A 15,100-nucleotide genomic window follows, 5' to 3' on the forward strand; every position below is an offset into this window, starting at 1 on the left:
CTGATGGGAAATACCGAAAATAGCAAAGTGAAACGTATCTGTCATTAGACCCTTCCACCCTCTTCCTTAGTGAAGTCCCACAAAAATTACATCTCTGCTTCCTTTCAACGATCTTCATTCAGCCATCCAGCAACTGATCTAATGACAGGCTAATGTGCCAGCAATATGCTGATGATGATGACAAACCACTCTACTTATTCTTACCTACAACCGCACTTCAAATAAATCATTTCATTTCTCAGTGCTGGAGGAAATATGCATGGAGATGAAAAGGTGGTTGAAGCTGACCTGAACAAGGTGGGAGGTTATTTGCTGATGAGCAAAGAACCTGGTAGAGTGTCTAAATGTCCACACTGACAATTGATTAATTTAGTGTATTAGGTAAGGATTGCTCTTAGGTTTCTTGATTCCTTTCTGACGCTATGGTCTTTGGAAAAATTGCATTTACCTTGTAATTAACCACTTAATTAAATTGTAATATGCTATACATTCAGACAGTGTATTACCCGATAATTTGCTGCAAAAATGGTGATCCAACCTCAGAGATGTTACTTGTTAAAAGAAGCTTAACATCCTGGCTTATTCGGACCTTCTAGTCTTCCTTACCTGTGAGCCCAGCCAACTGCAGAGGATGCTGGATATTGGCTTGGAGACATCCAGTGGATGAGGCTCCACTTTAGCACCTCCAAATATTCCTCCCAGTATATAGACAGCAGGAAACAAATGCTATCCTGGTTACTGACATCAAGATTCAGGGTGAGCCCATGAGGCATCTGAAGGAGAGGTAAGAGCTACCTCTACCTGGGCACACTTGCAAACCACTGAGATCGGATACCAGAAGACCATCTGTGGGATCTTGCAAGATACCCACAAAGTTGACTCCTCCCTGCTGGCCCCCTAGCTAAATCAATGCCTTAAATACCTTCCTTATCCACTGCATCTTGTTTTTCCTGAGAGACTCAGAAGTCCCCAAGATACCTCTCAAGAAAGCAGATGAAATCAAGCAGCTTGTCAAGAACCAAATGAGCCTGTCACTATGGGCTATCAGTGAGATCCTGCACATACGTTGGTGGGGTGCTAGCATCCCTTGCTTGGGAAACCTGTGATGTCACAGTAGTTATCGATGCCTTCCATCTCCAAACCTGCCCTGATGCCCTGGTGAGGAGCCTTAATATCAACCCTAAAACAGATCACCAAGAAGAGGATTGCCAGGCTGCCATTCCATAAGGATCTGTCCAGATTCCTGAGTGAATTGCTGGAGGGTGAATTGGGGTGACACAGCAGGTACTTTTCCTTGCTGTGGAACTGAGTCTGCAATGCCATGCAGTCCATTGGCTGCTGCTGGACATAGTGCAAGGAGGTGGATGCCAGCAAGCACTTCATGGACTAGTGCTTTATCCACTGGGCCTGTTTCAACTGCCTCTTGCTCAATGGTGCCATTCACTTTGGATAACATGATAGAAGGTACTGGAGATAAAGGGACCAGTGAGACCCTGCCCCATGTCTTGTGTGACTATAAGCCCTATGCAACAGGACTGGCTGGTGAAAGCCTTCTCCACAACAGTTGGGACAGTAGCTGTGAACCGCATGGTCCCAGGCTGTGACAGGTGACCGCATCCAGATACTGCGGTGATAGATGAGGAGAACATAAAGCTTCCGATGATCATCTTGATCATCCAGTTCAAGAACTGGTGGCAGGCTTTTCTCTAAGCTCAGAAGTAAAAGCCAATCAAGCAGGCCACAGGCTGATACTCTGAGGGAGAAATGGTACGATGTCATGGTACAGGTGCTGACCATTGAAGCACTTGGAACATGGTACTCAAATAGTGAGTGTCCTGTGAGCCTGAAGGGTACCTCTCAACTATGCAAAACTGATGTGGCACTTCATGGTATCCAATATCATCTGATGGTCAAGAGACACCTATGTTGAACACATAATGAGTCACTGCCAATACAAAGAACCCTTTTTCCCCTCTGGTTATAGCTTGCTCTGTAAACCTGCCTGAAGCAAGTCACATGGTGTGACAGTTCCATTGAACAATATTACCGGTTGCTTGATGGAAGTGTCAAGTGCCAAGGTCCTTAGCTCTGCATAGCGCACAGTGTATTTTCTGTCACATTTTAGTTGGCTTAGAGACCCCATCCCATCTTGGAAAACAGTGACTTAGCCCCATATGTACATCTTTTTGTCACTTGCTCCAGGAGTACAATATACCTGAGCATGAAACTATAGGAAGCTCCAGCTGGTACAGAACACTGTGTTACACGTCTGCAGCAACACAAGAGTACAGCAGACCTGCCATATTTGTCCTTATGTAGTCTGGCTTCCTATAGAATAACTGTCCAGCTCTCATCCCATGGGTCACATGTGGCCAGAAGGGGGTTTGCCATTCTAGTTTCAGTAGAAACTAGGGTCCCTGAGCTTCCCTATCTCTCCTTCAGCCTCGATTCCCTGCCCCTGCCTCAGGAGGTGTGATGCAGGATGGCACAGCACAGCTGGCAGTACCAGGGGAACCTACAACTGGGGAACTAGGGATGCAGGCCAGGATCAACCCATGGCATGGCAGGGTTGCTTAGAAGTTGGATAGCCTTCATCACAGTCCTTGTTTTCAAAGTTCTCAATAGTCTGGACCCAGAATATATAAAAGATTACCTAATTTCAGGGTAGCAGATCATAGTTAACAAATATGCACCCTTTGCAAAGTGAAACTTTTTTACCATAAAAGTAAAGGTTATCCTTTAAGGAGATTGAGACTCTGGAACAGACTTCCATGTTCCAATGGGAATCAAGGACCATCACGGCTAAGGATTTGACATCTGTTGCATGCACAAAGTACATTTCTTTAGTATTACCTTCTCCAATGGAAATATGGATCAACTGTAGCACGGGCATTGAACCTCAGGCCTGCAGGCCAAATGTGGCCTGTGGGGAGCCCCCATGGGTTGGACAACTTGGCAGCAGGGAGTAATAGAAACTCCATGTGGCTGGCTCCAGCCTCACCCAGGCCATTGCCCACAAAGGGGGATCAAGGCTGAGCCCTACCCCCACAAATCCAGATCAGGACCAGGCTAGTTCCTGTATTCTCCCCCTGCCACCCCCCCCACCCCCCAATGTGCCCAGATTGGGGCCGGTCTGCTTCCCACCCCACCCCACCCCACCCATGTCTGGGTACTACTGAACTATATCAACAATTGTCGTCTTTAAAAACGTTTTGGCAAATTAACTACTCATGACACATGAGTTGTATGATTTTAATGCATTAAATGATGAAGGTAATCATTCATTATCAGGGATCTGGCTTTTCCGTTTCCCACCGAAAAACGGAATAAACCCTGGATTTTACCTCTTACTGGAGGCAAACGTAGATTTCTCATTTTACTGGAGAAGCCCACGGATTTTGCAGTTTTGCAACAAGCTCCCTGCAGGCTGGCAGGGTTCCAGCCTGCAGGGGGCTGGGGGGAGCAGGACGAGGGCATTCAGGCAGGGAACACCATGTGCATGTACACGCACATGGCCTCAGGCAGCCTGGAGAGCAGCTCCTGCAGATATGTGGGCAGGGATTGAGGCTTCGATAGGGAGGGAGTTGGGGAGGGCTGGGGCTGCTGCCCAGTCAGGAGGTCTGTGGGGCTTGAGGCCTGGGGCCACAATTGAGGGACCCAGTGGGGAGCAGGGTGGGGCTGTGGGCAGCTTGTCCAGAAGTGGGGAGTGGCAGCTCCCTGCCACTGCATGCACTCCTGGGGGGCAAAGGGGACCTGTGCCCCTCAGACCTATGCGTGGGGCAGGGGGGCTGTTCCCTGCTGCTTCGTGCACTCCAGGGGGGACCTGTACCCCACAATCTGTGTGGACCTGGGGATGCACATTGCCTGCTTCAGGCTCTGGCTCCCACCCTGCTGCCTGCCCTGGGGCTTCTGCATCCCAGTGGTGTGACCCAGAGCTACAAAGAATAGCAGAGCCGTGCAGGAAGCTGCCTGCCGCTGCAACTCTGTGCTGCCCTGGCCCCTGCATGCAACCCTGTACCACCACCCCTGTTGCAGCCAGGCAGGCAGAGGACACCTCACCAAGGCAGTGCAGAGCTTGCAGCAGCAGGCAGCTTCCTGTACAGCCCTGCTGTTCTTTGCAGCACCAGGCTACAGAGGCCCTGTGGGGGGGAAGGCAGGTCGGAGCCCAAGCCTGAAATGGACAGTGCGCAGCCCTCAGCCCATGCACAGATTTGGGTGGCACTGGTTCCCTCTGGCTCCTGGGAGTGTGCGCTGCAACAGAGAGCTGCCCCCCTGAGCCTGCAGCAAGCAGTGTGGGGGGCAGCAGGGGGAAGCCACTCTGTTGCAGCAGCCACTGCCTCCTGCCAGGGACAGGGGGCTGCAAACCTGGGTCCCTGGCCCTCTAGCCCTGGCAGCTCAGGGACTGCTCCATCAGCAGGGCTGGGAGAGCAGGAACCGGGGGGGGGGAGGTTGTGGGGGTGCCGGTGGCCTCGCCCCCACAGTGTCCTGACCCCACTCGTTCCCCCTCACCCCCCTGCTACTGCTGCCACCTCCAAGGAGCAAGGGGGTGGGGGCAAGGCCAGCTCCAGTAGGCTCACCCTTCCTTCTCCACTCCATTGTCACCACCTGCAGGGAGCAGGATAGGGCAGGGCAAGGCCAGCACCGTTGGCCTCGCTCCCCCATTCTGTCTGCTCCTGCCACCGCCCCCAGAGAGCAGGGTGGCCTCCATCCCCTGTGTCCACACCATCATGGCAGCACACCACCACCTCCTGTCCCAACACTATATTCACACTCTGGCTGTTTCAGTCAGCCAATCATAGTGCAAATAAAGCGTTATGGACAGACGGACAGATAGACAGGTGAAGGCTTTTATAATATTAGAATGCTGAAAGGCTGTTTCATTTGGTAATTTAATTGAACCATTAATGTCTTCCAAGTGCTGTCTGACATTGCAATAGTATTCTGGATTTTTTGCATCCATATGCTGGTAGGACTTTTTTTTGTCTTACCTGTTTCTGAGTGATATACAGTTGCATTTTTTATTTGTTTATGTTTTCCTTTATTTTTAGCCAGCTGATTCTACTCACATCACCACTGATGATGAAAAATTCCTACATAACCTCATTATTGAAGAAAGGGACAAGAAGAGTTTCACAGCAGTTGTCATTACAGGTGTACAACCACAACACATACAGTACTTGAAAAACTATTTTCATCTTTGGACAAGGCAATTGGCGTAAGTCAGCAGTACTGCCTTATTGAAAAGCAGGGGAGTGGGAGCAGGTAGGGAAGGAGGTTGTACAGGAAGAAAATTTCTGTCTTTTAAAAAGGAAGTGAGTTAGGAGTTGGGAAGGTTGGGAAGTGAGGTTGGGTTGGGCAGAAGGAGGGCACTTAGGTGAAAAGCAGGAGGGTAGGAGATGGAGTGGGGTGGAATTTTTTTAATTTTAGGGTATTGTTTAGGGTGGCTGTTTCATTATATACTATGTACTCTATGGCATAAAGTGCATACTTGGCAAGTTTGCAGATTATACCATACTGGGGGGGAGTAATAGACTGGAGGGCTGGGCTAGGATTCAGAGTGACCTAGACAAATTGGAGGAATGGGGCCAGAAAGACTTTCATGAAGTTAAACAAGGAGAAATGCGAAGTCCTGCACTTGGCACAGAACAATTCCATGCACTAGTACAGGCTGGGGGCTGACTGGCTGCTTGGCAGCTTTACAGAAAAAGACCTGGGGGGTTATAGTGCAAAAATAGCTGAATATGAGCCAATAGTATGCCCTTGTTGCCAAGAAGGCTAACAGTATCCTGGGCTGCATTGGTGGGAGTGCTGTCAGCGGGTCAAGGGAAATGATTATTCCCCAATATTCAGCACTGGTGAGGACACATCTGGAGTACTGTGTCCAGTTTTGGGCCCCCCACTGCAGAAGGGACATGTAGGATTGGAGAGAGTCCAATGGAGGGCAGCAAATGATGAGGGTGCTGGGGGACATGACTTCTCAGGGAACTGGGCTTATTTAGTCTAGGGAAGAGAAGATTGAGGGGATTTAATAGCAGCCTTCAACTACCTGAAGGGGGGCTCGAAAGAGGATGGAGGTAGACTGTTCTCAGTGATGGCAGATGACAGAACAAGGAGCAACGGTCTCAGGTTGCAGCAAGGGAAGTTTAGGTTGGCTATTAGGAAGCATTTTCTCACTAGGAGGGTAGTAAAACACTGGATGAGTTACCCAGAGAAGTGATGGAATCTCCATCCTTGGAGGTTTTTAAGACCCAGCTAGACAAAGCCTTGGCTGGGATGATCTAGTTGGGGATGGTCCTGCTCTGAGCAGGGGGTTGAACTAGATGACCACCTCAGGTCCCTTCCAACCCTGAAATTTTATGATTCTATCTTATTTTAATAATATATTCTGTTTCTAAAATTTGTTTTATATTGTATTGTAAACTGCCCTTACTTTGTTTTGTAAAGAGCAGCATATCAGTTAATAATGTATAAATTTAAATATTGCATACATGTAATTGTAATATTTATTAGTTACATTTTTAAACGGCCAGGTCATAATATCATGTTTTTTGTAATTTGTGTTTGGATATTCTATTGATAATGGTCATACTACATATTTTAGTAATACAAAAATGTTGGAGTCTGGATTGGTTGTTTTGCTGTGCTGATCCTGTGGAAAAAAACGAAGAAAATAGGAGGCCTACCCAGACAGTTGACCTTAAGTGTCCTTTAATGAAATGTTTTTATGCATTTGCTAATTTTATATGAGTAGTCTCATTGACTTCAGTGCATGAGTAATACAGGTGCACCAATACATCAGTCTACTATTGGATCAGCACCAATATAAAGAAAATGGAGTGCATCAGAAATTGGCCTGATGTGGCCAATAATTTGGCCAATAAATGCCTGTGCTTGCATGCAGCTGCAGTGCAGCACATAGGCAGCAAGGAGTGTATCCCAGCCCCTTGAAGAGCTGCGTGCAGCTAGTAAGTCTATTGTGGTGAAAGGGAAGTGGGGGAGGGAATAAGTATGGGGGGGCGGATCAAGGCCCCTGCAGTGTGAGAGGGAGTGGGGCAGGGGCTGGACCAGGCACTACCCTGCTGGGGTGGGGTGGGCACAGGATGGAGCCGTGGCTTGTGTGGAGACAGGGGGGGCCCTGCTGCTGCGAACATCCTAGGAGGACTTTGTGGGGGGGGGGGGGGGAAACGCGTGTGCCCCCCGGATTTGTGCAGGGTGTGGGCGGGGTGGGCTGCAGTTGCAGGCTAGGGCTGTGCTGGGCTCTTCCTGCTGCATAGAGGGGCATGATTGGGCCGGAGTTGCGCTCAGGGTGGATGGAAGCGGCAGCATTGGAAGGGAAGCTATGGGAGGGCTACGGCGAAATTTGGGATGGCTGCAGACTTCCCCTCCCCCCATAACCCCCTCCCAGTGCTGCCCCTGCCCATGCAGCCCAGCCCAGCCCTGGCTAGGAAGAGCCTGGTGTGGCCCCAGCCCGCAGCTGCAGCCCATCCCACCTGGGCCCCGCACATATCCAGAAGCACATCCCTCCCCTCCCCAGGTTGCACACAGCAGCAGGAGCCATCCCCCCCCCCCCCTTTACACCCTCCCCCCCAGATGAGCCACAGCTCCATCCCGCACCTGCCCCTGCCCCACTCCTCTCTCACTGCTGGGGCCTTGATCTGCCCCTTCGCCCCTTCCCTCCACACACCCCTTCCACCACAACAGATTTACCAGCTGCACGCAGCTCTCCGTGCTGTATTGGAAATCAGATCAGTATTGGCCGATTATGCCTCCTTAAAAATCAGCTATCCGTATCAGCCCCCAAAGTCTCTATCGGTGCACCCCTAATGAGTAACACTATGGAAGAAACATATAGCTTTAAAGATGGTAGAACTTTTCTGTATATGGTAATTTTTTTGAAATCAGGTGTGTTAACAGCATTTATATTATAAATTATACTTCAGTCCCTTTCTGCTACTAAGTAACCTAACACTTTCCAAGTCTATAAATACAATCTGTATGAAATCTTATTGGAAGGGGTCTATTTAAATTGCGGTAATTTTCTCAGGGTGTTTGTGGCATAAAGAGCAAATTCCACGGATATTTCCTGGATATGCTCCAGCAGGCCCGCCACTGGGTGCTGATTGGCAAAGAGGCATATACCATATAATTTAATAGCAAATTCCATGGAAAATAAGTTTATACCATATAATTTATCATATTATTAGACTACAGAATCCCAAAACTCAGTTGCATTTAAAGGCATTTGGCATTCTTTGACAAAGTTTATGTAAGCAGCACATTTGTTATCATGCTCTTTTTGCCATCTAGGAATTGATTTAATTAGCTGAGGGTCAAGTGTCAGAAAAAGCTCCTGATTTGCATAAAAAATGTGAACAGCACTAAAAAAAGTAGGCAGCCGCTTGTTTAAATCAAGAGTGTAGTGACTGATTGTATTTGTAGTACTGATTTAACTTTGCAGCTGTTGCCTGGAACACTTCTTATCTGTGCTGGCTTTCAGTTTGACAGTCTGAAAATTGTTGTGAGTGCCATGTCTTTGACCCAGCTTATCAAATCCACCAGTTTATGTGCTTTGTGAATCAAAACCTGCTGATTTTCAAACCACGTTAGATGCTCCACGAACTAGATCGCATTTTCAGGCACAAACTTAATTCGAACTTCAACGTTGCCCTGTTTTAAGAGATTGCATAGTTTAAGCATATACTGTGTTTCAGGTATGATTTCAAGCTCATTGCACACACATTCCTGGTGGTACTTAATATTCTTTGCATGGTAACAAACTTCATTAAACCATAAATTCCACCTTGTAAACACTGGTTCTGGTGGAAGTGACACAGTTGCATCTAGATCCCCACTTTGATTGGCAATCCCCATATCAAAGTGTACAGCCTGATCAATATTTGAATGCTTTTTTAAAAGAGGGAGCCAGGATATCCACATCAGAAAAATGTGCATGCCAGATATCACTTGCTAAAGAGAATGTATGTATTGTAGGTAACATGAATTGGGTTGGGCATTACTCTATGGAGCACATTAGTGAAAGCTTTGCACATATACATTGCATTATCAGAGAGAAATAATGAGATCTTGTTAAATTTGAAGCTGTAGTTTACAACAGCCTTCACTACAGCTTGTGCTACAGTTAAAAAATGTATAGACTTGAGCTGAACCAGCTCTGTTTAAAAAACAGATAGGTCATGGTCTTTCCAGCTCCCAGGTATGAATAAAATGTTATCCTGTGCATCTGTTGCTTTATCTGCTACAACTGAAACAGAATCATATTCTGCCCATTCAGATTTTGTAGTACCAAAGTACTTTTGGTAGATAAACCTGGCAAAATTTGTTTGCATGTGGGAAACATCCAGCATTTGGAAAGGGCTTGTTAAAGTACTCCCTTAGTTTCGGGTTATCCGTTTTTTCCAAGGATCTGTTGGCATCAGTGAATGTCTCCACTAACTCGAATGTAGCTTCTCTTTTTGTTAAACTGCTTTCAGTGGGTCTTTTAAACATTGAGGCATTGAGGTTATTGTTTTTTTTGTTGTGACCTGAAGCCTTTCACTTCATATGCAGTTTGGACTCTAAATGGCAGTCAGTACTGTTTTTTCTCAATGCATCTCAAGTCACATTGCAAAATGAACAAAATAATTTACCACCATCTGAATATAGGGTTCCTACAGGGAACTGCATTACATAATCCTGAGCTAAAATGTATTTAGCATTTTTATTTATTTTCAGTCTTCAGACTTCAAACTACTGCATTTAAGATGGTGCTGAAACATTTCACTCCTACCTTATTGACTGATGCCTTCACTTGGTCTAGGTTACTGCAAGTAAACAGTAACTCTCAATCATGTGATCTATGACTGTAGTGATATTATTGAATTGTCTTTGTATTGCAGTAAGCATTGGGACATTCTAAAACAGCGTATTACAGGAATAATGCACATATTATTTTTAAGTTGATTTCTCAGACAATCCCATATTTTCTGGTTAATAGTAAACAATCCCATATTTTCCATGCAGTCTGTGGAACCATGATTTAAGTAGGCTCCTGCTCATTGGCCACCATAGGTAAAAACTTATTTGCAACTGATGGCTGTTCTGCATTGAAGACTAAGTAAAAAAGTTTGCAGATGCTTGTAAAGAGGTTTGACTTTATACAGTCATATGGTTTCAATGACTTGAATTTGTCCGTAAATAATTATGTAGGCTTTAACAAGGCTGCATATGTAGCTAAAGTTAGGCATGTCCAAAAGTCTCCCTATTTGAAACCTGAATGGCTGGCTTATTACTGGTTCATTGGAGTAAATGAACTACTTGCATACATTTAGTCCCTTAAGTAAAAAGTATGAAAATGCGTGTGAAGGGGTTTGATTTTTTTTTTTTTTTTTTTTTTTAATACACGTTCCTAAGAATGCTGAAAACAGTACAGAATCTAACAGATTGCAGGTTTTTAGGGCTTTTGAATATCAGACCAAGGAAGAATTATAGCTTGACAAATTTCTCTAATGCTTTAGGCCTTTCTCCCACAGACCACATACACATTATCAGTTTATATCGTTATTACTGCACTGTATTGCCTTTTTGTGTTTAAAAAAAATAAAAAAAGGAATTGTGACATGTTCTAGCTTTTGTACTTGAGCATTTACACACATGCAGTGAGCCTGCTCCAACGTGCTGGAGCATGTAAATTGATGCACTTTGGCAGCCTCATGCATCATGTGTATCAGTGGTGCAGCACACCTCTGCTGGGAAAATGGCAGTGGTGCACTTTGAAATAAAACACTCAATATGCTTTAGTTCAGAGTACACCACTGGCAGCGGGAATCTCCCACAGGGCTCGGAAACGCTGGGGGTTAACCCCGGTGTTCCCGAAAAGGAGAGCAGGGCCACCCATGCCCCGGGAAACTTACCTCCCAGGCAGGCTAGGGCAGAGGGAGAGCCATGTGAGCCAACATTTTGCCAGTTCTTCAAGCAGCTGCTTCCTGGGCGGGGTAGAGGCCAGCTACTTGTCAGCTGGGGCCACTGCCACGGGAGATTTAAAAACCCTGCCAGAAGCCGGCAGGGAGGGAAAAGCCAGCTGGGAACACACTGGGTGTGCCAAGACTTGGCGTGTCAGCAGGAATAGTCCTGGAGCCACTGCCCCACAGCAGAGGAGCAGGGGCAATAGCTGGCACCCGTCTGGGGACGGGCAGCTTCCGGCCCCGGAGCATTAGGGTTCCAAGGTGGTGATCCTCCTTGTGAGGATCACCTAACTCCAGCTGCTCAGACTCTGAGGGCAGGGTCTGGAGCCTCAAGACTGAGGTAGGATCCCGGCGGCCAGCCGGATCATTGGTGCCCACACTGGACCCACAGTTGTGGGGTGGATACCCTCTTGGGGCGCGAGCACAAAAACCTGAGCGGCTGGCAAGTGGATGGGGTGTAAAGGAGGCAGAGTCCTGAGGACAACCGCAGCACACCCATGAGTATCCTGGCTTTGGGTCAAAAGGGGAAAGAAGACCACTGAACCCCCTCCTTTACATATACCATCAAGTCGTGGCAGGAAAGTTGAGGGGACCCTGGCCACAGCACAGGACTATACTCACAGTGCCAACTCGGGGCACCACATACTGCCATTTTCTCAGTGTGGAGGCATGCTGCGCTGCTGATGCAAGTACTCCCAACATGGCTCTAGGTGCTTTTAATAAGTGCAGTTTGCTAATTAAAAGTGCCTGGAGCTACATCAGGAGCATGTGTAAAAATGCCCCATGTGACCATTATGAAGCTGCTTGATGTCAGAATCAGTAAATATACCTAGCTTTCAAATGGCACTTCTCATCTGTACACCTCACAACAATTTACGTCTCACAATAAGAGAGAGTCACTCAGGCAGTACATTTTCATACTGTTACATGTCACCCTTAACCATGAAAGATAGCAAGTGATTATCTTCCTGTTTCCCAAGTCTGTCTTCATATCCAAATGCTGTTTTCTGTTTTGATAAGTCTGCTAGCAAATAAGTATATCTCTGTAGATCAATAGCTTGATACTTTACTTTTGCTGAAAAGGACTAATTAAAAAAAACCAAAACCAACCTTTTTTGTATAACATGAATATATTTAGGCTTTATAGAAGTTGTATTACATTTTCATCTTGTGTGCTTTTTTTTATTTATTTAAAAATTTATAAACCTTAGACACATCTACCACTACTATATCCATGGACCAAAAGGAAATGAAATTAGTGCAGCTCTAAAGGAAGCAAGTCCTTTCAACAACATTGATATTGAGGTAGGATATACAGAAAAGCCTTATTGTTGTTATTTATTCACATGTTACTAACGCATCGCTTTAGTCATATTTATTGTTAATTGTTTGGAAATGCTGTGGTATTTTCAAACGTATACAGTTTCCACTGAAAATTAAGATAATATAGCAGTTTACTAATCTGGTGCTGGAACTTTGCTTTATTTCAGTAATGTGCTTACTGCCATTTATGATATTTTACACTGATTTCATCTAAGAAAAAAATAAAAATTATTTTTTACCCTCTAGATTTCAATGTTTGAAAAAGGAAAGATACCAAAGATTGTCAATCTTAGAGAGATCAAAGATGACATGCAGACGTTGTATATAAAGACTGCAGCAGATGGCTTTGAGTTTAAGGCACATGTTGAAGGGGAAGGTATAGTGGAAGGCATCATCCGCTATCATCCTTTCTTATATGATAAAGAAACTTATCCTGATGACCCATGCTTTCCATCACGTAAGTCAGTTAAATTACATTATTTACCTCAAAACAGTTTTCTTTAAATATGTAATATTTCATCTTTTTCAATAAATAAGATCATTTATCATTATATATAGAATCTACTTAAAATATTAGAGGTTAATTTTTACAATTTCAAATTGGGAAAATCTGCATTCTTTTTGTGTGTGATTTCCATTATATTAGGAATTGACATGGGAACAACGAATGGCAACAAAATGACAGGAAGGTAGAAAAGTTTAAATCTCTGTTAAATCATGAACTGCATCAGGGATGGGCAAAATACGGCCCATGGGCTGAATACGGCCCACCAGCTGATTTGGATCTGGCCTGTAGGAGGTGTCCGCCAATTGATTTGATTCAGCCCGCAACTGCCACCACAGCATGGGGTTGAGCCCAGCCCATGCCACACTCCAGCCCGTGCCTACTGGCCCAGCCCCAGCCAGCATCTGGCAGGGCTGCTCCCAGTGCAGCTGCCTAGGTGCTGCTCTGCTCCCCTTGCCTCCAGCAGTTCCTCCTCCTGCTCCTGCATTCAGGGCTCTGGCTCCAGCTCCCAGGTGCCTTCCACTCACTCAGCTGCCTGCACCAGGCAGGCAGAGCAGATGGAAGGCATCCATGAGCTGGGGCAGGAGCTACCTGGCTGAAGCTTCCTCCCAGCCAGGGGCAGTGCAGCAGGAGGAGGAGCCACTGGAGACAGGGAGCAGAGCAGCACATGAGTGACTGCAGCTGCACCAGGAGCAGCCCCACCAGAAGCTGTGCATGCTGCCCAGGGCTGGAGTGCAACATCGGCTGCCCCAGGTGGGAGAAGCCCGGGCTCAGCCCCATTCGGAGTGGTGCAGGAGGTAGCCATGGACCACACAGCAGATCTCGTCCAGGCAGTACATGCCCCTTGTCTCCTCTCTCCCTTTCTTCCCCTTCCTCTCCATCCCAGCCAGCTCCCAGGACCTATTGCCCAGGCACCCCCCCCCCCCCATATGCTTACAAACACCCATGCCTACCCCCCACACACCTTTGACCCTCTTCCCTTTCCCCCCCCCCCCCCACCATAGAGCAGGGGCCATCCCATGATCCCAGCCTCACCTGCCCGTCTTGCTCCCAAACACTGCTCCCTGCCTGCCCGCAGCTCCATCCCACATAGGGAGTTTTAGTGAGTTGTTGCAGTGGAGCAGGGAGGTACTGACCTGGCCCACAACAATTAGTCAGAACTCCGTATATGGCTCCTGGGCCCAAAGAGTTGCCCAATCCCAAACTAAATTAATTGGAGACTTTGGAAAGCTACTGTTAAAATCTGTAGTATTGCCGTTTTATTTTTAAATAGCACTTATTTTAAATGATGCTATAGCTAGAATACTTTACTTGAATTTTACATTAACTGTGATAGTCAAAGCAGATTCTTGAAAATTAAAACCCTGATCTGTTCATGTTGACATCAGGCATATGAATTCACTTGCCTTAATATTTTTTCCTATGGCTCCAAGGCAGTAGAGTTGGGAATTAGTTACACAGAGGTCACTTGGGGGAGATGAGAGGTTTCAGGATCTGTAGGATGGTATTGGGTTGACCAGTTCCTCAGGCTCTATCACAGAAGTGATAGAAATGCCTCAGTTACCTTGGTTTCATCCAGGGTCATTTTTATGAGGTTTGGCCAGTTTGTAGCACTATGGCATTGTACATTGTTGGCTTGCTCACTTTTTATATGACTTAAATTACTGAGAACTGCCTGTGCTCTTAGGAGCGTAGGTTCTACAGATTTCCATCTATAAATGTTGATGGACTGTAGCCTTGTTGAAGCTTTTCAGCTTTCTTGTTTTCTGGTATTTCAGTACATTCATTGGTTTACATTGTAAATATAGCACAGACTATTTGCTTATTAGTTCTGTATTTCGTAATGTGATGCTGTTCACAATAAAGCTCTAGGCTTTGACTTTTTCAGCATGATCTTGGAACTTTTTAGTAGGAAAATATTCTCTAGCATTTTGAAGTGATAAGCAATGAAGAAATCAAAGAGAGAAACTATGTCCACTTTCACAAAAAGGATGTAAAAACTAGCAACAGACTTAAGTTGTAAAAATCAGTACTATTTCTTTCCCCTTCCCCACTGTTGCTGACTTTCATAAGTCACTTTCAAAAACATTTGGTCATCTTCTGTGCAAAAACGTATTGACAATTTTTACAAGATTTTGGAACATCAAAAGAGCAATGCAGCTGTAAAATAGGTCATATCTATTAGAACTATCAGTTTTGCTGTGATCTATGACTGTAGAGCCATTCAGGTATACCATATTTATTCACATACCACGCACCTACAACTAGGGCATGCACCTTGTTTTGGGGAGGCAAAATGAAGAGAGAAAAG

General features: G+C 45.9%; 1 protein-coding gene across 1 annotated transcript in view; it reads left to right on the forward strand.

The window, feature by feature from the left end:
• SMCHD1 (structural maintenance of chromosomes flexible hinge domain containing 1) overlaps positions 1-15,100 on the forward strand; it is a 131,470-nt gene that overhangs the window by 40,428 nt on the left and 75,942 nt on the right. Inside the window, exons 8-10 of the mRNA XM_006269521.4 lie at positions 5,049-5,215; positions 12,173-12,266; positions 12,531-12,741. Of these exons, the coding sequence (XP_006269583.2) occupies positions 5,049-5,215; positions 12,173-12,266; positions 12,531-12,741 (472 nt within the window). The remainder of the gene's footprint in view (positions 1-5,048; positions 5,216-12,172; positions 12,267-12,530; positions 12,742-15,100) is intronic.

Source organism: Alligator mississippiensis, chromosome 3, assembly GCF_030867095.1.
Source record: "Alligator mississippiensis isolate rAllMis1 chromosome 3, rAllMis1, whole genome shotgun sequence".
Lineage (NCBI taxonomy): Eukaryota > Metazoa > Chordata > Crocodylia > Alligatoridae > Alligator > Alligator mississippiensis.